Source organism: Rhinatrema bivittatum, chromosome 3 (genome assembly GCF_901001135.1).
Source record: "Rhinatrema bivittatum chromosome 3, aRhiBiv1.1, whole genome shotgun sequence".
Lineage (NCBI taxonomy): Eukaryota > Metazoa > Chordata > Amphibia > Gymnophiona > Rhinatrematidae > Rhinatrema > Rhinatrema bivittatum.
Window position 1 is genome coordinate 392,599,766 of NC_042617.1, and position 26,801 is coordinate 392,626,566.

General features: G+C 43.0%; 1 protein-coding gene across 1 annotated transcript in view; it reads right to left on the bottom strand.

Moving 5' to 3' along the window:
* Nucleotides 1-26,801, bottom strand: part of FAM135A (family with sequence similarity 135 member A) — a 391,169-nt gene that overhangs the window by 133,078 nt on the left and 231,290 nt on the right. Inside the window, 3 exon segments of the mRNA XM_029595652.1 lie at nucleotides 10,194-10,262; nucleotides 10,264-10,350; nucleotides 12,486-12,535. Of these exon segments, the coding sequence (XP_029451512.1) occupies nucleotides 10,194-10,262; nucleotides 10,264-10,350; nucleotides 12,486-12,535 (206 nt within the window).

The following is a 26,801-nucleotide window of genomic DNA, read 5'->3' on the forward strand; positions in this document are numbered from 1 at the left end:
GTTATAATACCCCTGTTCCATGGAAACGGATATGATATTTTTCATGAATGTCGGTATAGAAAAGAGTTAAATAAATAAAGTAAATAAATATATGTGGCTGCTGCAAGCTATCAGCATTTACAAAGCCATTTATCTATCAATTTATCTCTATACACAGTGGCTTGCAAAGGTATTCAACCCCCTAAAAAGTCAGGAGATTTGTGTTGATTATAAGTGACACAGATTTTTCCAATCAGTATGTTTATTGCAAATCAGTATACTCTTAAAGTAAAATTTTAGTCACAATTCATTATTTCTCTGTATTGTTTGATAAATAAAATTTAAAACTGAAAAATGCTGCTTGTGTAAGTATTCAACCTCTGTGCTATGGAAGCTCCAAGTTTTCACAGATGAAAGATATTGCCCTAACAATTGGCTTCTACCTATGAATCCTTAAAAAAAGGTCAGCCTTTCTGGATAAAAGACTCCTACCCCAATTCAAGTACTATTGGTTAGACTGTGAATCTGAAGGAAAGCTGTGAAAACACAAACCAAACAGCATTCCAAGGAAATTAAAGATAAAATTCTAAACATGTATAAGATGGGAAAAGGCTGACTTCCGCGATGACGTCACCGGTGAGGAGGCCGAGACTTGAGCTCCGCAGTCCCTCGCTGGCCTACCCCCGATTGCTCCATGTCACAGCGGCGATCTGTCTGGCTTGCAGCTCGGGAGGGTTTCTGAACCCCTCGGACCCACAGCGCTGCAATTTCGGAGCCTGGGGGCACCGGATGGTGGCAGCTGCGGCCGGGAAGACAGAGTGGCACGGCGAATCCAAGATGGCGGCCGGCTCGAGGAAATGCCTCCTTTTCCCGCAAGCTTAAGGTAGCGCCTCTGCAGAGTCCTGTTTTCGGAGGCCCCCTAGCAGCTCAGTGCTGGCTCCGGAGCATCAGACGGGCAGAGTGGAGCACGAGACACGAGCGGAGAAGCACGATGGGAGACACGCATGGCCAAAATGGCGGCCGCCTCCGTAAGTCCCAGCCACTGAGCTGAAGTGTGGACCAATATTTGGGGAACTTTGACATGCGATCTACCACAGTCAACTTGGGAGATCTGGCACAACACCTCTCCCTTCTTTGTGATCTGCGGGGAGGGGAACGGCCTGGGCCCTCCAGGCGCCCTTTAGCTGAGCCCCGGGAGGGTCAGGATTCGAGCTTGTGACACCGGGCCTGCCGATGCCGTCGAGACTGGGTCGCCGGCCCAGGATCTGCGCTCTCTGACTTAGATTGTCCCGAGGATCATCTGACAGTCAAGCCGGAAGCCCTGAGTTTTGGCCCCCCTGTCCTGGGGGCCCCGACCATTCCCACGAAGAATGGGCGATGCGACAGCGAAGCACGTGTAAAAGTGCTATCTGCTGTCCCTGCTCCACTACCTCTAAGATGGCGGAGGCCCCTGCAGGCGCAAAGATCTTAGACTCTCTCTCAGCTGACGCCCTGCATCAGATGTCTCAGAGCGTAATGGTGGCCTTCGATCTGCGCCTTACCAAAATACAGGCCTCTATGGAAGACATCAAATCGGCCCTGGAAGGACAAATTAAAAGATTGGGCGAAGTGGAACATGTTTTGTCGGATCACGGCGATTGGCTGGGGGAATCAGAGTGGCATGTGAAAGCGGTACAGGCCACCCCTCGGGAGCTGCTGGCGAAGATTGAGGACTTAGAGGACAGGAGCAGACGCAATAATATCCGTATTATTGGTTTGCCTGAGTCTGTTAAAGAAGGTGAGCTGCCTGCACTGGTGGAAACCTGGCTATCGGCGCAGATGGGGCTGAACTTCTCCCTGACCCGATGATTTGTGAAAGAGTCCACCGTGTCGGAGTGCTGCGGGACGGGGCTGCGAGGCCCAGACCGGTGTTAGCGCGAATATTGAACTGGGCTCATAAAACGAAAGTAATGCGGGCATTTAAACAGCAGGCAGCAGTGGAAAACCAGGGTCACAAGATTCTTCTATTCAACGACTTCTCGGTTAACACGACGGAGCAATGGAAAGCTATGTCGCTGGCATGCATGGAGTTACATAAGCGTGGCATCAAATTTGGCCTGCTGTACCCGGCCAAGCTCTGTGTCTTCCACGATAATAAAGTTCTCTTCTTCACCTCCAAAGAAGATGCAGAGAGTTTCTTAGCCACGTTGCCATGTGCGGGAGGAGAGTGAAAGGCGCTTGCAGGCTGGCTGGGCCTGCCCCGCTGTCGCTGCTGGAATGCTTTCAATTGTCAGTTTGAGCTGCCACAGTTTTGTTGATTTTCCTGGTCCACTGGGCCGAAGGTTTTACCTCATACCTAACGTGATTGTAGGAAGCTTTGGCTGGGACCACGCCTTTTGTTCTGCGAATTTGGATTGCAGCCAGAGTTTTGGGTCTCTCAGGATCTAGGATACAGTTGATTTCCTGTAACTATGCTGTCTTATAAATGTCTTGATACCTTTGTGGGGGGTTCGGGGGGGGGGGGGCTGGAAGGGGGCCTTCTCCAACTCCTATTCATGGTGGGGGGGAGGAGTGGCTCTGCACCTCTTGGGGTGAGTGAGAGTGGTGTGGGCAGTGTGTGAGTTTGTGTGTGTATGGGTATGGCTGGGGGGGGGGCGTGACTGGGGGTTTCTCTGCTCATAGGTTCTGGGGTACAAAGGGGGGGTAAGGGGGGGAAGAGCGGTGGCTGAAACCAGGGATTTTGGGATATCTTGTATATGGGACCAGATGCTTGCAGCTTAGGCTGGGAAGCTGCAAGGTTGTCTATTGTGTGGGTTCCAACCCCCCCCCCCCGTGTGGGTTGGATTAACATTGCAATATGCTGAAAACTGGAATGGCAAAGGTTAAAGTAACTACACTGAATGTAGACTGAATCCACTCCCCCATTAAGAGGAAAAAATTGTTAGCTCAATTTAACCGCATTCCCAGGTAGTTTTTCTCCAGGAAACCCACTTGTGTGATACTTAACATCAGAAACTCAAACAAGGGTGGGTGGGCCAATGTCTGTACTCCTCTTATACAACTCGCAAGCGGGGCGTGGCGTTGCTTTTTCACAAACATTTGCATTCCAAATTACCAGAACTTGTCATGACAAGGAGGGTCGCTATGTTGTTGCAGCCGGGATCCTTTATCGGTGGTGTTCTGTAATGTGTATGCTCCCAACACCTACTCACAATTAATTTTTTCACATTTGGTGGGCTTGCTGGCAGACTTTTCAGACCATGTCTTGGTGGTGGGCAGCGATTTCAATGTGGTGGCCAATAAACGGGTGGATTGCAAACCGCCTAAGCCTGCCGCCGTCAACGACAGACATCAGGGGGTGACCTTCTTATGCTCTGAGCTGCAGCTCCTGGATGTATGGCGTGTCATGCATCCGGGGGAGCTGGATTATACTTTTTTCTCCAACCCCCACCAGACCTATTCGCACCTAGACTATTTATTAATCTCAGACAGGTGGTTCTCCAGGGTGGAGGAGTCAAATATTGGGTTAATCTCTTTATCGGATCATGCCCCCATCTCGGTCCTTATGACCTGCGCACGAGGTCAGAGGCCCCCGTTTTCGTGGCGTATGCGACCGGACCTTTATTTAAGCCAAGATTTCCATACCCACTTGCAGCACTGCTGGAAGGAATACATGATGCTTAATACTACCCCGGATGTTTCGGCAGCTACGTTGTGGGAGGCCGGGAAGGCGGTAATGCGGGGGGAAATTATCGCCTATGTCGCTAAGCTTAATAGGCAGCGTGATGTTGAAATCTTGCGCCTCACAAAGGTGCTCAAGGAGGCACAGCAGCGGAATGTGGCTGATATGACCCCAGAAACTAAGGGCCAGGCTGACCAGGCATGGGAAGTCCTTAATAATCTCCTCTATCCAAGGGCATCTAAATCTCTTTGGTACTACCAATATCAGTTGTATAAGTACGGGAACTGCGCCAGTAAACTATTGGCTAACTTAGTGCAACCTTGGGACCAGGGGAGGGCAATTGTAGGTATTAGGGATCGGCATGGGAACCACCGGACTGCCCAAGGAGACATTTCTGACCGTTTTTTTTTTAATATTATCAGCAGCTATACGCGGAGAAATCACAGGATCAGGTGGCCACGGAGGATCTCTTTCGGCACATCTCATGGTTGCGAGTATCCTTGGAGCAGTTGGCGGCTCTTAATGCCCCTATTAGTGAACAGGAAGTCCATGCGGCTAAGAAACTTAAATTGGGGAAAGCCGCGGGGCAGGACGGCTTGGGCTCTGAATTTTATAGAATTCTGAAGTTTTCTTTATTGTCCCCCCTTTGCAAATTCTATAATGAAATGCTGGACCTTGGCTCGCTGGCTACTACCTTAAATCATTCGGTCATCGTGGTCCTCCTGAAGCCGGGCAAGGACCCGCTGGAAGTTGGTTCGTACCGACTAATTTCTCTTCTTAATGTCGACATTACACTTTTAGCTGCTATTTTGGCTGCACGACTGAGTGGCCTTCTTTCCCTTCTCATTCACGGGGACCAAACGGGGTTTGTGCAGTATCGCCAGGGAGTACGGAATGTAAGGCGCTTGATCATGTCTCTCAGCTATTCCCAAGGGGAGGAGGCGGCGATCCTTAGTATAGACGCGGAAAAGGTGTTCGACTCCCTGTCGTGGGAATACTTATTCTGGGCGCTGCGACAGTATGGAATCTCAGGGGCGTTTTTGCAGTGGCTTAGGTTGCTGTATAGTAATCCTAGTGCTAGTGTCCTGGTCAATGGGGCCCCGACTTCCTCGTTCGCTTTGCACTGCGGGGTTCGACAGGGCTGCCCTCTCTCCCGCTTACTTTTTATGTCTATTGAACCCTTGACTATCCGTCTGCGGGGGGAATGCCAGGTGTGGGGTATTAGTGTCGACAATCACCCCCTTAAGTTAGCGATGTTCGCTGATGACCTATTGCTTTTTGTGGGTCATCCCCGGACGACCATTATTGATCTGTTTGGCCTATTTCAGCAGGTGGCGGGTTTAAAAATCAACTTTGCTAAGTTGGAAGTGCTGGCTTTGGAACCTCGGCTGCAACACACGAGAGGAAAGGGGCCGTCCCACAAGTGGGCCGCTGACAAGTTGAAATATTTGGGGATATGGGTCCCTCGGAATCTAGCAGGCCTCTATGATCTTAATGCGCGCCCTGTCTTAAATAAGATGCAGACGCAATTGGAAGTCTGGGGCTCCCTACCGCTGTCCCTATTTGGGAGATGTGCGCTGATCAAAATGGTAATTGCCCCAAAATAATTTATGTTTTACATATGATTCCTTGCTGGCTGAAGGCTGGGGAACTCAGACGTCTGTGTGCTATGATTCAAAAATTCTTATGGAGGGGGAGGAGGGAACGCCTCAGCTACGCCCCACTGGCATGTCCTAGGGAGCGGGGGGGATATGTACGGATTTTCGGCTCTATAATGCCGCCTGCCAGTTGCGCTTCGTGGGGGAGTGGATTACTGACACTTATCGCTATTGTAAACCGGACTTGCTAAGTTGTATGACTGCTCCCTGGTTCCCCATGAGCCTTCTTCAGACGGAAGAGAGGGTGCAGTGAGTGCTGACCTTCCCCAGGGTACTGTTACGCCCCTGCATTCGTGCTTGTCGATGGTTGCGCTTGCAGGGAGGTCAGGTGGGGCTAACCTCAATGTTGATGCCATTCTTGGGGAATGTGGGGGTTTGTGCTAGGAAGGGATTGTAGTGCCCTCTTCCAGTTGTGGGCACGTAAGGGAGTGATGTATGCTTTCCACTGTTATGACCATGATACAAATGCACTGCTGGATTATGCTACTTTGGCTGCTAATTATCAGCTCTCTAACAAGCACTTCTTTGCCTATTTACAAGCAAGACACTATTTGTCCTCTCTCCAGTGGACACAGGAGGCCCGGATGGCAGAGTCAGCATTTGCTACCAAAATGTTTGACACGGCTCTCCTCAATACTATATCCGGATGGGTTAAGTTCGGCCGGGCCTTACGAACGGAGAGCTGACTGGACCGTCTAGCGGCCACATGGTCTACGGAGCTCGCCATGCCTCTTACTTCACAATATATGGAGCAGTGCTTTTCATCGGTACACAGGCAGGTCCTAGATATTGGTCTTCGGGAAGTCCTGTTCAAAATCCTCCATTGTATTTACTGTACTGATATGCGGCGTTTCCAGATGGGGTGTATGGACTCCCCTCTCTGTATAAAGTGAAGGACTGATGAGGGCATGCTCTTACACCGCCTCTTTCGCTGCCAGACCCTGACTGGTTTTGGAGGTCGGTAGCACTTGTCATTTTGCAGTGTACCACTGCCCCGATGCCTGATACTGGACAATTCCTGTTTAGCACGCAGGCCTGTTCCACTCAGCTCTGTCGCTCAAAAGACAGATTAAGCAGAGTGGCTGTCCTTTTGGCGTGTCGCACGGTCCTCTTTTCTTGGGTGGCCCCGGATCAACGAATGGCCTCGTTTCTTCAACTTGAACACTTGGACTTTGTACTGGTCAAGCGGAAGCCCGACAAACTGTACCGGGCCTGCTGGCATGTCTGTGTTCCCCTGCTGCCGACTGCTGTTCAGGAAGGGCTCCGTGCCGGTGGATATGAGTCTGATTGGCGTAATCCTGGGTCTTAGTAGGTGGGGGGAGGGAAGAAGCAGTGTGTGGTGGTATGAATGGAGTGTGGTATGCGTGGGTTGCAGGGCTGAAGTATGGTGAGGAAGGGGTCTGTGGGGGAAAATGACAAAATAAGATGGGATGGAGACATGGAGGTTTTGTTGTTTTTTGTATTGGACAAGTGTGCGCTGTATTGGTTTCTATGTATATTGGTTATGCCTGCTGCAGTGCGGGATTTATTACCTGTTCATGTTTTATCCCAATAAAAATTATTTTGGAAAAAAATAAGATGGGAAAAGGCTATAAAATAATATCCAAGGGTTTAGATATCCCAGTGAGCACTGTTGGATCAACTGTGAGGAAATGGACACTGCTTAGAGAAGGCCGTCCCTCAAAACTCCATGTCAGAGCAAGGAGGAGACTTATGAGGAAAGCCACAGAGAGGCCAACAATTACTTTGAAGGAGCTAAAGAGTTCAATGGGTAAGACTGGAGTGGAGGTGCACCAGTCAACCATATCAAGAGCTCTTGCATACAACTGACTTGCATGGGAGGATAGCTAGAAAGAAGCAATTACTGAAGAAAAACCACATCAAAGCACGCCGTTGAGGTAAGTTTTCTTCTTATTTTGGGTTTTCTCTGTTGAATTTTGCTCTAACGCTGTGAGAGCGTGCAGATAGTCCCTAACTGCTATGGAGACGGAAAATACTGAAGAGCTGCACTTCCTGCAGGGGTATATGTACTAGGGCTGATGTCAGATTGAAATCTGATCCGTCTCCAACTGCTATCAGGAGTACACTATATCTATTGGTCCTGAGTCCATCTGCTACACGCTAGGAAATGGAGCTTTTTGGCTAAAATTCAAAAACATTATGTATAGCACAAACCTAACACTGCCATTCCTCAGTAAACACCATCCCAACAGTAAAGTATGGGGGTGGCAGCATCATGTTGTGGGGATGCTTTTCCTCAGCAGGGCCTGGGCATCTTGTTAAAATTGAAAGACAGATGGATGGTGCACGATAACTTGCTTCAATCTGCTAAAAAATTAAAACTTGGGAGAAATTTTACCTTTCAGTAGGGCCGGTGCTAGCTTTTTTGCTGCTCTGTGCAAACAATTATTGTGCTGCCCCCTTCCCCCACCCTCGCTTTCATTCAGTCTCTTTCTCAGGCTACCAGAAAAAGCCCAGCTCCTTCTATTTTTATTTATTTATTTAAGGCTTTTATATACAGACTTTGATACAAATCAAATCTCGGTTTACATCGAACAAAGCGGTTAACCATAACCAGATAACAAGAGACATAGACTGAAGAAGCAAAAAGTTACATTGTAACAGGGTTACAATTCTAGTGACCTAAACTTTAAAAACTGCCACCCACCACACCCTCCATGTCTTTCCCCCTCCCCTGGAACCCATGGCCAGTGTAAGAGTATTAGGTGCCCTAGGCAAACCTTATACCCTTGGCACCACCTCCCCCCTCCCTCTGTCCATGCACACAGTTAAGAATTATGCATTTATAGTAACAGATTTCACAAGAAAAGGAATATTCAAAGCATAGTCTTCAGAGATAAAAATATCATAACATGTATATTATATTTATATGTACTACTATTGCATTAGGGTTATTGTAATGTGTGATAGGTGTGGACACCCTCAGAAAGCCATGAGTAAATTACAATTAAAATATAACAAACCTAGCACACCAAAACAGCATCAACCTCCAGCACTTAAAAAGTAACAAGTTTACCTATGAAAAGGCAACACTGAATATACTGCACCAGGCCCTAAAAAAACTCAATTCATCTTCTATTAGAAAAACAGAAGAAACCAAGCTCCTATAAATTCCTACACATTAGCAGAAAACGTCTCCTCTGTCACACATGCAGATCACAGGCAGACCCTCACCAAATACAGAAAAATAGAAGCCATAAAATATAATAGAAACATTCAGGCAAAAACTGAACTGGAAATCGCTAGTCTGAATCTGTATGCAGTGTAAGAATGGAAAAACAGAACTATCATCAGTCTTCAGTCATTAAACAATAAAAATCAAGAAATATAATAAATACATCATAATAGTATAAATTTACTAATAAAAATATTTCAAAACAGGTGATGAATGGAAGATCCAATAATAAAATATACAATTTGTTTTAAATTTCCCCAAACATCCACTATTTTTCAACATCTTTATGCAATCTTTGGGGAGACAAACTGGTAGGATATATCTATAATACACAGTTAATTTACTCAATGGGATTGGATCTTTCCAATTCTTATCTCAACTTAAATCATTATGGAGACCATAGCTATTTGGAAATAGGCTGATCATAAGTAGATGGGTCCAAACTGATGTATTTAATGCCTATGGTTGATATTGGATCTATCAGAGGATAAATCATTAAGCTTCAAGTTGGACTTCAGATTCTCTTTGGAGAAGCAAGTAGTGCAGTTGTTCAATCATCTTATTTTAAAATTATGAATGGTTCATCATCTGTGCTCTTTGCTGATTAAAGGTTCTTACATTTAATGTTTCAGACATTAATACCTTCACACTTGGAATACTGCAGTGGCCTGTTTATTGGCTTCCATGTAAGGTTGATATACAGGCTGCAAATACTTCAAATCATGATGACCCAAATGATGAGAGTAGAAAGGCAACTTCAACGTCTTCCCTATTATAGGATTTACATTGGCTACCAATTGATCAGAGGGATCAATTTAAGACCTTAATTTAATAGGCCCCAATATTTGAAGGAAAAATTGTGTTGGTACTTTCCCACTCGGGTCTTACGCTCCGCTCCGCCCAGGCTGCCCTGCTAGTAGCATCTTTGAGCAGAGTAGTTCAGAGATCAAAATCATGGCCAAGGATGTTCTATCATTGCAATTTCACTGTAAAACAAACTGCCTTTAGATATAAGGCTTGAAATTAATTACTTGACATTTCACAAGGAAGTAAAATTCTGGCTTTTCCCATCAAGTGGTGATACTGTCAATAAAGTTCTATTGCTGATGCTATTTGTATTGTTAAGGAGTAGACATTCTATCATGTACATTGCCTTGGGCAACCAACTGGATTGGCCAAGAAGGCGGTTTCAGAAATAGCCCAAATAAATAAATAAATGTGAACTGGGATGGGAGCGGGCAATTTAGTTAAAAGTTGAATAAGTTTAATTGCTTTACTAGGATAGATTTTGTAATATTTACTATTCTCGAATGTTAACTCGCCTTCAGCTAAATGAAAATGTGTGAGCTAAATACACTAAATATTGATTATATTTAATATCAAAACATTTGGGATTTTGCATTTCAACGACTAGAATGAAACAAAAATCAATGAATCTACAAAATGACACCTTTACATGTAAATAATTGAGGGTGTAACTACTTGCTCATGTCTGAAATACAGTATAGTGCAGAGGATATAGCTTTCTTATCAGTGTTCTAACACTCTTGCAGGAGGAATACAATCTTTCCATTTGCAATGGCAATAGTGATGGTTGCATGACAGCTTTAACAAATCAAATAGCAATATTAAAATAATGGAGATAAGAGGTACCAATAACAAAATTTCATAAACTTATTACTGCCAGCTTAATACTCACCCTCAATGTATGATGTTCTCGTGCTACTAACAAGGCAATTTCCTCCTGTAAAGCCACAACTTCCAGAAAACTGTCCCCACAGAGCCATCAGAAGAGAGCAAAGTTGTGCAAGATTCATGTTTATAAGTTCTGCCAGTTCATCAGGATTTTCCATTTTCTGACATAAAAAAAAAAAAAGAAAATTTTATTTCATGTTCCAGTGGTACACTGCTACAATACATACTCTAATAAATCAGGAGGTCAAAGAAGGGAACGCATGGTTGCTTTCCTAAAACAAGTGTTCTCTAACAACAACAGTTCAGAGACATGTGGATCACATGACTCTTCTTAATGCCAGAAAGACATCTGTTTCAGTCTTCTGGAAAGGCCTTTACTACAAATGAATCAGATTCCCTATAGTCATTAACCAAAATATCTATTGATACTATAAATGATAAATGAAAAAAATCTATAATTTATTTTTCTGTATTTAAGAGCCATTTACCAAAGTACTACTAGTTGGTCATAGAAAGATTAACAATATTTGCAGCTATGCACAGGGAACCATTGAGCTTAAATTCACAATTTTGATGACTATCAATACTGTACCATATAAATAGTCTTGGTCTATCGTGGTTTCCCCACCCCTCCGAACCCACCAAGTCCCAAAAAATCATTGGTCTGTAGTGAGGTGTACTACTCTATCCAACGTTGCACACCCAGTTACCTCAAAATCTAGCAAGAAAAAGGGCCAGAGGTGCCTAACTCCAGTCAGTGCCATTTTCCAAAATGGCACAGGCCTGACCTCACATGATGGGGGCCAGATCTTGTGCGGCCCTCTCTCTTGCTGCATTTCAGGATTTTGAGGTAAAGGGGTGCAAGGTGGGGTGGGGGCCCCTCCACTAAAGACCAATGATTATGTTGGACTTGGTGGGTCTGGGGGGGAAGGGGGACCACTATAGATCAATTAAGTCTTTTTAATTTTGGGAGTTGGGGGAAGGAATCTACGGACAATTTTGCTTAAAAGGGGTGATGGGCACAATACATTTGTGCCAACTTGTTCATTGGGTTTGGGGGCCCCCATCTTCAAAATGCCCCCTCAAGCTTATTTTTTTAATCTCAGGTTGTCAGGGACGCTTTAAAGGGCTTTAGTGTCTGATGGGGGTAGGATCTCTTCTCCTCTCTTTTTGCATCAACAATTCAACAATGAGAAAATCTTTTCAAAACACTTGATCAATGACTGTTTACAAGAGCAACCAAGTTGCCTAGTTATATATTTATTTTATTTATAAACTTTTAATATACCGACATTCGTAGAACACATCACGCCGGTTTACAATTAACTCAAAGAAAGGCAAATTACATTTAACGGGGGGTGGGGTGAGGGGAGCAGGCAAGAAAAAGGGGAGAAAAGAAGTGCTGGAACGAGAGGGACTAACAGTAGAGTACTGAAATGAAGTAAAGAGGAGAGAGTGGAGAGGAGCCAAAATAGCTATAGAAACTTACTATATTTACATCATTGGGAGAGTACATATATGACATTGAACCTGTAAAGGACACTGAAAATACTTCTAATGAGATGTTTTAATTTTTATTTCCATAAACAAACATTTCATAAAGAATTGTGATTTATGATTACAATCCAATGCACTTTAAAATATCAGTCACACAATACATGTGCAATCTGTGCTATGATTGTTATTGTTCAATGTTCCATGTAAAAAAAAAACCCTGGTCTAACCTCCCAGACCAGGGCAACCTTTTCGTTACTTGTAAACCGGATTGATTTGTATTGTATACAGGAATTCCGGTATATAAAAATTAAAAATAAATAAATAAATAAATAAATAAATAAATAAATGATGGTCACTTATTCATTCTTCACGGTTGATGCAGCTTTGTTAAATTGTGTGTCAGTAGATTTTTTGTTAGGTGTTCGCTATTTTCTACTCAGAGATCTTTTTGTATTTTTTGGATAAAATTTCCAGACAGCAGGCTTCTTGTCATGACAACAAACTGGAAATTAGGAGCTTCGTTCTCAGACCGGTGAATCACCACCCTAGTGGGTTGCAAGAATTTTTGAATGTTCTGAAGCTTAGAGAAAGGCTCTTTTGATTGGTTGGCACTTGGCTTATCAGTGTGACTTTCAAGATGCTTACACCTTGAGTGAGAAAAAGCTTTTTAAAATGAGTAGCAATTTCAGCAATATACAATAAAAATTGATTTCTACTTTTGGAATAATTACAGTTTAACAAATACGTCCTTAAGACCAAAATGATTATGCAAATATACCATATGCAACAGCAAATATACCTTAACATCTTCACATAATTCTGCAAGGCGAGCATCCACATCTATTTTCTCTGGAATCATACAAATGCAGATATGAAAAAAATTAGATAATGCAAATTCATATTCTTTAAATTACTAAGCATAAATCCTTTATACTGCAGAAACTATACAGCAAAAGTACATAAACAAAAAAAAACCCCAGTTCCTACTCCAAGCTAATTACTATTGTGCATAACACGATTTTTTCCCACATTATAAAGAACTTCTTGAGAGGAAAAAAACCACAAACAAACAAACTGAAAAAACATTAATTCGATTTTTGTTTCATGCAAGGAAGGGGCTGGAGGGTCACATCTTTAAAGCACAGCCTTAGTGCAACTTTTTAACTGGCAGGGGCTATTACTTTAGTATCAACTGCCCTCTTTCCTTGGGCCTGAGTGCATTGCCTGTGTGATTTGCCCAGTTCACACTGGTTCTAAATGACGGATCTGAATTTTGGGGTGTTTTTTTTTGGGGGGGGGGGGGGGTGTTTGTTTTTTTTTTAAATAGAGAAGTTCTTTATATAAAGGGGTATTCATTTTCCACTTGTTAAATGTATTATTTTAACATACTTTATTCATTTAACACCATATATTACTAATTTTCAGAACATGTACCTATTTTCCCCATTAAAATATATAAAATTTACACAAAATGAATGCACAAGACAGGCAAGATATAAAAGCAAATATACCTTTTAGCATCGTACGTAGTATTAATTACCTTAATTCAAACCCTGTTCATTATTTTCCTTCTAAAATGTTGGTGAAGAGCCAACCCTATGGCTCGAAGTGCTGTGCACTGCTGCGTGGAGGATCTAGATTCAGATCCCTCATCATTTGGAGCCAGTGTATACTGGGCAAGTCACACAGGCGGTGCACTCAGGCCCAAAGAGAGAGGGGCAGCCCCTGTCAGTTGACCAGATGCACTAAGGGACTGCTTTAGAGATGGTTCCCTTCCTTACATGAAACAAAGATAGAATGAATGTATTTTCAGGGTTTTTTATTTTTTTTTTTATTTTTTTACATACCAACAACCGAGAAACGTCGTCATTATAGCCCCCTCCCACCACCCAAAAAGAAAATATTGCTGGGTAAAATTAAGCTAGGAAGAAAAGTAATTGTGAAGATTACATCATGACTCAATGACAAAGTAAACATACTATTGGCTTTAGATTTTCTAATGTCTTGTGGGTCTGTGTTCCAACTACATCAGTACTCCCTTTTCTAAAATGAGCCTGGTTTAATAAATTTGAATGTTCACATAAAAGGTTTTACCACAGCAGCCAAAATTTACCATCTGGTGCTTTCTAAATTGGATCTTACAAGATAATATTGTATGGTTACCTTTGATTTTCTTAAGTGGATAAAAGCAGCTTTACTTTGCAATTAATTTTGGAAGAATAACATAACATGTGAAAAAAAAAACAAATAAAAAAAAAAGTTGACAAAATTAGAATTTCTTACTTTAATATTCATTCTCAAATGTGAAAACAGATCAATGGAGTCACACATGTTGGTCTTAAGTACCAAAGAATCATCTAGAGTTTTTGGGAAAGCTTGCACATATGCTTAATGTCACACCAAATGCTACTCAGCTCTCATGTAGAAAAGAAATGGAAGAAAAATCCACCCCCCAAAAAAGAGGCAGCAGCAGGGTTGTTCAGTGACAGTAAAAAAAAAAAAAAAAAAAAAAAAAAAAAGATACAAAAAGAACATTAGAAATGATCCAAAAAGGAATGGAGATAAAACAAATTATCATATCGCCTCTATCAATCCATGATATGACTGTGTCTTGAGTTTTGTGCGCCGTTCTGGTCGCTCCACCTCAAAAAAAAGATAGTGGAACTAGAAACGTTTGTTTCTGAGGAGGCCAACAAAAATAATGGGGTTGAAATAGTTTCCCTGTGTTGAGAGACCACACAGCTGAGGGTTCTTCAGTTTGGTAAAGAGATGGCTGAAAAGGGACCTGTTAGAAATTTATAAAATCGTAAGTGAAACGAAACAGATAAATAAAACAAGAGGACACTCCATGAAACTAACCAGTAGCAGCCTTAAAACAAATTGTGAAATAGTACTTTTTCACTCTGTGCACAATCAAGCTGTGGAATCTTGTCAGAGGATATGGTCAAGGTGACTAGCATGGCAGGGTTTAAGAAAGATTTTGCAAATTCTTAGCGAAAAGGCCATAAAAACTATTAGCCAGGTAGACTAAAGAAAGCTACTGCTACCCCTAGCACTAAGTAGAAATAGATCTACATTTTGGGATCTGCCAGGTACTTGTGACCTGGAATGGCCACTGTAGAGATGGGATTCTGGGCTCGATGGACTTGGTCTGACCCAGCATGGCATTTTTTATGTTCCCAAATTATGATAAGAGGTAATATCAAAGTAAATCTGTGAGCTGAACGTTAAGTGGCAGTATTTTTAATATACTGTATGGAGACAGAACCAAAGTTGCAGTTCATGTTACCATCACCTGAAGAAAATGGATTTGAAACGTTAAGAGGAATAACGAGTTTTCCAGTAGCATGCCGATTGCTTTCATGCTTTTTGATGTCAAAACAAAGCTGAGCAAAGTTTTTAAGATTTATTCTGCTCTAGCAAAATGCCACAGCTCTTTTGTGTAACACTGGGCCGGCCGTGGGAAAACCCTGCAACCGGCCAAACTCATCTTGCATACTTTCAAATGCTTCTGTGGCTGAGATGCCACCATTCACTGCCTTCCTCTGCTCTGCTGACATGGACCCTAGGCATTCATGCAGATGTTTTAAGAACCTGCGGTGGGAAAGGCTGGCAAAGGCACCTCCCAATATTATCACGCGGCAGGGGATTTAAATCCCCACTGTGCAGCAGGTCCTCCTACCTTGCAGTGTGTACTGCTAGGTCCCGTTCTTGTGCCTCCTTTCATTGTTCCAGTTCCCGATTGGTTTCCTGCTGTCTTGCCTGTTCTTCCCTGTCTTGGCCTGATTTCCCTGGCTCTGATTTCTGCCTTGGACTCTGACCTCACTCTTGGATCGCTGCCTGACTTGACCCTTGGCCTGAACCTGGATTTCATCTGCCATCTAACTGCCCTGACTCTTGGCTTGGGCCCAGACATTGTTTACTCGCTGCCTGTCCTAACCACTATCCATACCTGGACTCTCTCTGACTGCTCCTTAAGGGACATTTGCCTAAACCCTGCCGGCCCCTGGAACCCAAAGGCTCAACCCACAGGGAATGGGGCTAGTACAGGTGAAGCTCCAGTTCCAGTCCCAATAAGGGCATGCCCGCCAGCTGACAGGGTGGGCCTAGCAGGTTTGCCTTCTAGGCTGCATCAACCAAGTCATAGCCTAAGGGCTCACATCCATAAAAGTTTGCCGAGGCCATGAGCTCAGCAGCTTCATTTCCAGCTCAGGCCATCTCCGGGCTGGCACTCCAGCAAAACCAACTAAATAACGATTGGCACACTGCAAGGCTTGGCAGCTCAAATGGAGTCCATGTTACTTCCTGCTCCCACACTGGTGCCTTCCCTGGTCACTCTGATTCGGCAAGCAGTCACCATACTGCACCTCCCAACACCAATCAGATATGAAGGTAATGCCAAAGACTGCAGGGATTTCATCAACCAATGCAGAATGCATTTTGAACTTCTGGCAGCTAGCTTTCCTTCCGATCGCACCAAGATTAACCTTCATGCTGTCTCTGCTGGGCAGCCCTACCTGAACCTGGGCATTGCCTCTATGGGAGTGGAATGATCCCATAACAGAGAATTTGGATAAGTTCTTTCACCAGTTTCATCTGATCTTCAATGAGCCGGGTGTGGCCTCATCTGCCACTTCTGAGTTGCTTCAGATCAGACAAAGTAACCATACAGTGGGTGATTATGCCATACAGTTTTGGACCCTGGCCTCAGAGCTCTGATGGAGCAAGAATAGCCAGACAGTCACCTTCTGGAAAGGCTTGATGGATCTTATAAAGGACAAGTTGGCAGGCCAGGACATTCCACCCATACTAGAGGATCTCATTGCCCTGGCCATGTGGGGTAGATCTGCGATTCTAGGAATGAGCCCGGGAGAGGGGGGCCCTTCTGTCAATCCTTCTGGCTTGCCCACAAGTTCCAGACGACATTATGGTTACCCTACCTGATGCTTCACTCACTTAGTCTCCAGAGGAACCCATGCAACTGGGCAGATCCCGCCTCACCGAAGAGGAGAAAGATGCAGGTGGCAAAATTATGCCTCTACTGTGCGAGACAGGGCATTTCGCCAGCCATTGCCCTAAAAAAGCAGGAAACTACCAAACCTATGTTTGGTTGGGGATTCAAACCTGGGGTCGACTTGCTATCTCTCCTCAATTACTTGTGCCAGTTCACCTTCTTTCCAGGAATACCATAGTGCATACTCAAGCCCTTTCTGGATTCTGGTTTGGGTGGCAATTTCATCATGGAGAATTTGGTTCGCCAGTATAATTTGCCAACTACCACACTACTCACTGTGGTTACCACATCCTCTATGTACAGTGAACCTCTGCCCAGTTGCCTAGCTGTCACCACCTTATCTCTAACTCTCTGGACAGGGCTTTTACAGCAGGAAAGCATTTCCTTCTACGTACTACCCAGGGTCATCAATCCCATCATCCTAGGATTACCCTGGCTCAAGCTTCATAACCTGTCTTTAAACTGGGAGAGGCTACAGGTAGCTCGCTGGGGTGTCCTCCCTTCCATGAACTTGGCCTCTCTCGTGTCCATCCACCAGACATAGGTGCCCAGACGTCTACACCAGAGCTGCCGGATCTTCCACCTCAATACACAGCATTCACTGATGTGTCCAGTAAACAAGCAGAGACCCTACCACAGCAGAGGCCATATGACTGCCCAATTGACATGCTCTTGGGCAAGATGCTTCCCAGGAGCCACGTCTATCCACTTTCCATCCCCGAGACTGAAGCCATGGCTGTTTTCATCTGGGAAAACTGGAACAGGGTTTCATCTGCCCATCCTCCTCTCCTGCCAGAGTAGAATTCTTCTTTGTGGGGAAGATAGATGGCTCACAAAAGTCACATATAGACTACTGAGGCCTCAATGTTTTTACACAAAAAGAACAGTTACCCACTATCCCCATCATGGAGCTGTGGGGGGGGGGGGGGGGGGGAGGCATGAATCTTTTCACAAAACTAGACGTCAGAGGGGCCTAAAATCTTATATGCATATGGAGGGCAATGAGTGGAAGAAGGCCTTCAACATTCAAAACGGCCACTATGAATATTTGATCATGCCATTTGGCCTTTGTAATGCTTCCAGCTTTTGGACCAGCTGTATTCCCATGTTGTAGTATATCTGAACGACATCCTCATCTTTTCATGCTCCCTGGCACAGCACTGTGAGCATACAAGAGTTGCAGATATTTCATGAACATCACATATGCTAAACTCAAAAAATGTACATTTGTGCAAGAGGAACTGCTGTTCCTGGGCTACATAGTCTCCCAGCATGGTCTGCATATGAACTTGGAGAAGGTAAACGCTATTCAAGACTGGCCACAGCGCTTGAGGTTTTGCGATGTTTCCTGGGCTTTGCAAAATTATTATCGCTAGTTTGTACAAGGGTACTCCTCCTTGGAAGCACCCTTCACCGCCCTTATCAAGGATGGTGCTGACACCAGACAATGGACAGATGAGGTCATTCAGGCCTTTCCCACCTCAAGCAGGAGTTTCTCCAGGATCCCTTTCTTCACCATCCAGATCTGTTGAAACCCTTCATCATGGAGGTAGATGCCTCTGCCATTGGGGTAGGGGCTGACCTAGCTGAACACAATGATCAAAGACTGACTCTGATGCCATACTTTTTCTTTTCCAAGAAATTCACTCCTGTGGAAAAGAAATATACTATTGAGGATAGAGAACTCCTAGCTGTGAAATCAGCGTTGGAAGAGTGGCACCATCTACTGGAGATAGCTAGACATCCGATCATGATCTATATGTTTCACACAAATTTGAAATATCTACTGCAGGCTCAGCACTTGAATCCCCATCAGGCCAGATAGTCATTTTTCAATCGCTTCAACTTTGAGCTCTGGTGCTGACGACAGAGAAAAATCAATAGGCTGATGCAATCTCTAGGTCCTTTGAGACTGAAGATTCCTCGGAACCACCTCGCATTATTATTAGAATATAAGAAATTGCCATACTGGGTCAGACCAAAGGTCCATCAAGCCCAGCATCCAGTTTCCAACAGTGGCCAATCCAGGCTACAAGTACCTGGCAAGTACCCATGTCCCCACTATTAGTTAAATTGATTAGTTCAGCTTCATCAAACATTTTTAAACTTTTTTTTTTGTTGTTTTTCTACCTAAATCTTTGTCAGATTGGATTAGACATGTTCATCTACCCAGCCTCCTGTCTAACCAGTGCAAGCTGCAAATACGTTGAGGAAGTGTTAAAAACACAGAGCAGGTGTAGAGTTGGCCCAGCATGATAATGCTTCCCTAATTTTACTTTAACATACAGATGAATTGTAAGGAGAGATAGTATGTTTAATTGAAGATATTACTTGTTTATTTTATCTGATATTACATTTCTATCTGTAATTTTCATATTGACAAGTTATTCTTGTATATATGTTAAAATCATAAATAAAGAATTAAAAAAATATATATACTGAAAAGCACAGATCCTAGTACAGATCCTTGAGGTACTCCACTGAATATCCTTTTCCACTGAGAAAATTGTCCATTTAATCTAAATTTGTTTCCTCTCTTTTAACCAGTTTGTAATCCATGAAAGGACAGCGCCACCTATCCCCCATGACTTTTTACTTTTCTTAGAAGCCTCTCAGGAGGAACTTTGTCAAATGCCTTCTGAAAATCCAAATACACTACATCCACTGGTTCACTTATAGCTACATGTTTATTAACCCCTTCAAAAAAAAAAAAAAAGCAGATTTGTGAGGCAAGACTTGCCTTGGGTAAAGTCATGTTGACTGTTCTATTAAACCATGTCTTTCTATATGTTCTGTGATGTTGATCTTTCGAACACTTTCCACTATTTTTCCTGACATGAAGTCAGGCTAACTGGTCTGTAGTTTCCCAGATTGCCCCTGGAGCCCTTTTTAAATATTGGGGTTACATTAGCCACTCTCCAGTCTTCAGGTACAATGAATGATTTTAATGATAGGATATTGACTCAGTGAGAATTGTGGTTGCAGCTGCTGTACCTGTTCCTCTGGGGAAAATGCCAGTCCCCATACAACTGAAAGAAAAGGTACTTAAATAGGCCCATGACTTCTGCTTGGCTGAGCACCCTGGAGTTGCTAGAACCTTGAAACTACTTCTCTACCATTATGTTGGCCTTAAGTGAAGCAGGATGTACAGTGGGACATACAGTCTTGCCCCATGCATAAATGCTCCCATGATCGTCCTTAGGGGTTGTTATAGTCATTGCTAGTTCCTGAGGAACCTTGGAACCTTCTGGCCACTGATTTCATTACTGACCTTCCCCTCTCTAATGGCTGCATGACCAACTGGGTAGTGGTAGATCGGTTCTCCAACATGGCTCACTTCACTGCTCTCTCCAGGCTTCCATCTGCATCAGAATTAGCCCGTCTTTTTGACCAACATGTCTTCCTCCTTCATAGGTTACCTACCCATGCAGTTCACGTCTGCTTCTGAAAAAGCATTTTCAAAAAGTTCGGGATCTCCTTGGACAATGCCTCTGCATATCATCTGCAAAACAATGGCCAGATCCTTAAAGGATTCCTGCAGGCCTACATTAATGAACATGAGGACAATTAGACCTTATTCCTTCCCTTTGCAGAGTTTTGCCATAATAACCATGTGGAAAGTTGATCTGGTTCATCACCTTTCCAGATTGTGTGTGGCAGATAGTCACGGAGAACCATTCCCCATACCAATGTCAGCTCCTGCCCTACATCTAACACCATGGGTCAGGACATCAAAGACTTTGGCAGAAGCCGTGCCATCTCCTTACTATGGCCGCTGACAGATTTAAGAAATAAGCAGACAAAAGGCGCCAGCTAAAGCTTTCACCTACTCTCAAGATCCATAATGTATTCTATGTCTCCCTCCTCAAGCCAGTACTCATCATGGCTCTTATGACCATACTTCCCTCTAAGGCCATGAGCAATCGCTCATACATTTCATAGTATCATTCACAAGTTTTACATGGTGGCTGACAAACATTTTTCTTTGGGCTATAAACAGAAATGCAATGCTACACTGTCACTTAAAAATTGTTGGTATAAAAAAATTGGTGCTCACACACAAAACAAAATCTGCACACATCTAGTCACTTCTTGGAGAGAACATTGCTCATGACCCCCTTCTAAAACCCGTTGAGGTTATTTCTGAAGCATGAGGTCCTGGAGATCCTCGACTCCAGGAGGGTTCAAAATAACTTACAATAACTCATTTTGAAGAAGCGTTTTTGCCCTGAGGAAAACTCTTGGAAGTTTGCATCTAATCTTCAAGCCGCTTGACTTGTAAAGGAGTTCCATCAACACTGTTCCCAGAAGCCTAAGTTAAGAGGCCAGAGTTAGAGGCTTAAAAGGGAGGGAAGTCACCATGACTGGCCACACTCATCCTGCATGCCACCACGACTGAGATGCTGCCATTCGCTGCCTTCAAGCACTCTGCCAGTACAGACCCCTAGGCACAGGTTGATCTTTGAAGACTTCACAGTGGGAAAGGCTGGTAGAAATGACGCCTGATGTCATGCAACAAGGTATTTAAAACCCCTCCACGATCCTCTCCACACCTCAGCAACAGGACCTCCTGCCTTACAGTGCAGGTTGCTAGCTCCCATTTGTCTTGCTGTTCCAGTTTCTGTCTGTGCTCCTGTGGTCTTTTCTCTCAGTGCTTCATCTCTGTCCATCTTGTCTATCTTGGCCTGACTTCTGCCTTGGACTCTGACCTCTCTCTTGGATCACTTCCTGCCCTTGTCCTTTAGCCTGGACCCAGATTTCATCTGCTCGTTACATGACCTGATCCTTGACCTGGACCTCGTTTTTTCGCTGCCTGATCTGACCAATATCCGTATCTGGACTGACTGCTCATTAAGGGACACTTGCCTAAGTCCTGCTGACCCCTGGAACCCAAAGGCTTAACCCGCGGGCAATGGGGCTAGTATAGGTGAAGCTCCAATTCCAATCCCAATAAGGACGTGTCTGCCAGCAGTTGGCATGGGCATAGGAGGTTTGTCTTCTGGGCTGTGTCACCACCCCACAGTCTAAAAAGGGCTCACATTATTGACATCTTGCAAGCAAGTATGCAATTTGTCCTTTACCAGCAGGAAGGGGATGGAAAATGTTGGGAGGAGGACATTAAAATCCAAATTTTATACCACCTTAGTAGAAATGTTTGGATTTGTGCTAAAAACCCACAACTATTACAAATCAGATATCTCTGCTCACAAAAGTGAAGAATCTCAGAAAGGGGTCTTTTATTAGCTGGAGTGAAAGCAAAATGTCTTATACTGAAGGGTGGTTCTTTACGGGAAGCTTTAGACAGTAATCAGATTTTTTTTTTAAAGAGTGCATTCAAGAAAATATTCAGATCTCTCCACTCTGTCCACATTTTGTTAAATTAAAGCCTTATTTTAAAATGGATAATATGCATTTTTCCCCTCAATCTACACACAATACCTCATAACGAAAAGTAAAATCAGGTTTGTAGAAATTTGTGCAAATAATTAAAAAAAACCCCTGAAACATCACATTTACATAAATATTCAGACCCTTTCTATGACACTCAAAGTTGAGCTTAAGTGCATCCTGTTTCCATTGATCAACCCTTGAGATGTTTTTCCAACTTGAGCGAGTCCATCTGTGGTAAATTAAATTGATTGGATGTGATATGCAATGGCACATACCTGTCTATATAAGGTCCCACAATTGACAGTGCATGTCAGAGCAAAATCAAAGCCATAAAGTCAAAGGAGTTGTCTATAGACTTCCAGGACAGAATTGTGTTGAGGCACAGATCTGGGAAGGGTACAAAAAAATTGCTGCAGCATTGAAGGTCCTGAAGAACACAGCGGCCTCCATCATTCTTAAATGGAACCACCAGGACTCTTTCTAGAGCTGCCCGCCCAAACTGAGCAACAGGGGAGAAGGATCTTAGATAAGGGAAGTGACCAAAGACCTGATGGTCATTCTGACAGAGCTCCAGAGTTCCGCTGTGGAGATGGGTGAACCTTCCAGAAAGACAACCATCTCTGCAGCACTCCATCAATCAGGCTTTTATGGTAAAGTAGCCAGACTGAAGACATTGCTCAATAAAAGGCAAATGACAGCCAGCTTGAATTTTGTCAAAAGTCACTCAAACGACTGGTCTGATGAAGCTAAGATTGAGCTCTCTGGCCTGAATGCCAAGCGTCTTGTCTGAGGAAACCAGGCACCGCTCATCACGTAGCAAATACCATCCCTACGGTGAAGCATGGTGGTGGCGGCATCATGCTGTGGGGATGTTTTTCAGCTGCTGGAACTGGGAGAATAGTCAGGCTTCAGGGAAAGATCAACAGAGCAAATTACAGAGAAATCTTTGATGAAAACCTGCTCCAGAGTACTCTGGATCTCAGACTGGGGCGATGAGTCACTTTCCAACAGGAAAAGGCCCCACAGTCTAAACCATGCAGAAGGGGCTTCAGGACAAGTCTGTGAATGTCCTTGAGCAGCCCAGCTAGACCCCAGACTTGAACCCATCCTCATCCAATCTGACAGAACTTGAAAGGATCTCAGAGAAAAATGTGAGAAAATCCCTAAATCCAGCTGTGCCAAGACTGTAGTGAAAGTGCTGCAAAAGATGCCTCAACAAAGTACTGAGTAAAATGTCTGAATACATATGTAAATATGATATTTCAGTATCTTTTTTTTAAATTTACATAAAATTTCTACAAACCTGATTTTGCATTGCCATTATGAGGTATTGTTTGTAGATTGATGTGGGAAAAATGCATATCCATTTTAGAATAAGGCTGCAATGAAAAAAAAATATGGAAAAAGTGAGTGTCTGAATACTTTCTGAATGCATTGTATGTTGGTAGAAAAACAGCTGAAGATAGGTGTCTCTACTATGGTTTATAAGATAGAGTGAAAGACACAAAGTTTTACAACAGTTTTATCATGTGGAATAAGAAAATGGATCTAGGGACAAACTCACGACATAAGGCAATCCTCTTGTATTTAAAATTATAAACCAGGAAGACTTGAGGTAACTCGTCAGACATACTAGATGTCTGATAAGATCCCTCAGTAAAAGTTCTTAATTGATTTACATAGTCACCGGATGAGAAGAAAATCACTTTAGGGATCAAAGCAGACTCAATTATAGAAAAACAATAGAACTAAATGTTCAGTTTTTGGTGGAGAAGATAAACAGCCATGTCCCACAAGGATCCATGCTGTGACCAGCCTGGTCAATCTATTTATGTATGACCTGGCAAGAGAGCAAGAAGTGAGGTGGAAAAGTTGGCAGATAATGCAAAACTATTCCAAATAAAAACTAATGCTGGTGATAAAAAAAAACCCCCCATTATAAAAGGAATTACAAAACTAAGTTATTTGGCAACAAAGTAGCAAACTAGTTTCAACATGGAAAATATAAACTAAAGCATAAGTGGAAAACAATCCACACTTTTTATACACAATAACATGCTCCAGTTTGATTTCAAGAATAATCAAAGTCACTTGGATAATTTTCTAAAAGTTTTGGTACAATGTGCATGGTGGTCAAAAAGACCAACTGAATGCTAGGCAGGGTACAAATCTTTTTAAGTAAAATAAGTTATTAAAAGATTTACAGATGAAACATCCAATCCATAGTGCACCAACATCTCGAATTGTGTGTGCAATTTTGGTCACTCTTTCTCAAAAAGGGCCATCCACCAAGAAAATATATAGTGAAGGGCAACTTCCACTTGAAGACAGCTTCAAAAGTCTAGGACCTTTTAGCCTGGAAAAGAGAAGATTGAGGGCAAATATGAAGAAAATAAAATAATGAAAGCTACAGAGAAAGGAAATAAGTAACTATTATTCACTATGAAGCCAATAAACAAAGCCATTTCCTGCAGAAATGGGCTTCTTGAAAATTTCCCAATGTTTATGCAAGAAAGGCAAAATTGCTCATCTGGACAAGAATCAGCCACACAAGTGGGCAACGTCATACGATGGCGCTGAAATACAAAAACTCTCAAAGATGGACAGTCCGAGAGGCTTTTTCTGAGCATGAGCTGTGTTCCTGTGCAATTGCAGACTCCTCTATCCTTCTAGCAAGCCGATATTAAATTCTAAGGGGAGAAATGTTAAATGGTGTGGCTGTTTATGCAGAACACCTGTTCCAGGTAAACAACTTTGCTTCCTCCATGAACCAGCAGAACAAGATTTAGCTACACAAATCGGGACTCCTATATTTACTTCTACCCACACACAGTGGAGGCGTTCCCACAAGTGGGATTAGAACAGGGGAGGAAACAATGTGCATAACTGTGGACTTTTGCCTGAAAATCAGATGTAAATCTCTGCAGGTACTTTTCCCTACGGCAATAATAAAAGCAAAACTACATGCACAGTTTTGCTATGACTACTAATGCAAAACTGTGAGTAAAAAGTACCTGCGCTGTTTGCAATAATGCAGGCAGTTTGATTATTGCCCCTACATCCAATAACCGAGGAACTAGGGGGCACCCAATCAAACTAAAATGTGACATTTTTAAAACAAATATAATGAAACACTTTACTCATTGCCATAGGATGTCTTGCAGGTAAAATATAATTTTTTTTTAAAATACGGGATTGGACAAATCTATGGAAAACAGAATACACAGATTATTTGACATATCCCTCATGTCAATGCATCCCTAAACTATAATTGTTAAAAACTGAAAAGGTAAGATAATGGATGGCCAACTCTACACCTGCTCTGTGTTTTTATCACTTCCTCAACGTATTTGCAGCTTGCACTGGTTAGACAGGAGGCTGGGTAGATGAACATGTCTAATCCAATATGACAAAGATTTAGGTAGAAAAACAACAAAAAAAAAGTTTAAAAATGTTTGATGAAGCTGAACTAATCAATTTAACTAATAGTGGGGACTTGGGTTTGAAAATATTCTTCCAATATAGGCAAAATTAGAAGTGGTAGTTGGGGTGCCAGCTATGCAGGCACCCGCCATACATGTGCAAAAACTTTCCTTAAAGCTCTAGATCAGTATCGCCCAACCCTCTCCGGGAGGGCAACCTAACCAGTCAGGTTTTCAGGCTATCCATAATGAATGTGCATGAGTCCCAAGATAAGCAAATTTACCTCATGCATGTTCATTGCAGCAATCCTAAAAACCTGACTGGATAGAAGTGCCTCCAGGGGAGGGATGGGAAACTCTGCTGTGGATTAATCTCCCATTATTCAAAACAGCAATCATTTGACCCATATGTAACTCCATTCAACTTGAATGTTATCAGGGGAAAATTCTGCAAACTTATGCATGAAAGTGGTTCTTTGAAAACAGTGGTGGTGGTGGGTGTGTGCATAAAGCATGTGCAGGATGTGATTCTGCGCCTTCTTTCATGTGCATACTAAATGGGCATTCTGGGGGATCGAGATGGAGTGGGATCAGGAATTCTGTGCCCTCTCTCAATTTTTGAAATTCCACATGTTCTCGAGCGGGTGTACGCCACACCGGGTTCCATGCACACAAGTTTCCAAAGCAGATTCATGCTCTTAAATCAGCTTTGAAAATTCAGTGTAAGAAGTCTGTAGGTGAAAACTACCCGCAGACTTAACTATGCGGAGCTGATTGAAAATTACCCTTTTAATATTTAACAGTGACAACTTCATTCTGCTGAGTTTACTAACTCTACATTATGAAATTGAAAGTGCCAAAAGAAAACTAGGATTCCTATCCTTTTAATATCTGTATGACAAAATAATGAAAATAAAACATCAGCAGTTTTAAGAACAAATCTTATTTTCTCAGCTATTTGTAATTCAGTTCACCTATGTCTTTTTGATAATCTGAACAAGTTCTTAAAAACTAAAAGCCAGCTACTTGAAATATTCTCATATGATGTAAAATAGTGCAGTTGTCCATGTTTAACAGAACTAGAAGCTGACAAATCTATCATAGAGGGCCTGTGATAGGCAGATTTTGATTCTGATAAATACTGTAGAAAGCTGGAATGACATGACTTCAGTGTGCCATAAACCAGGTTTGTTATAAGGCTCCACTGTAATAATAATGACAGACATATTAGGGGTCCTGTTCAGCAGAAATGATCCAAGAGCCCTTTTCTGTATACAAAATGTGATCA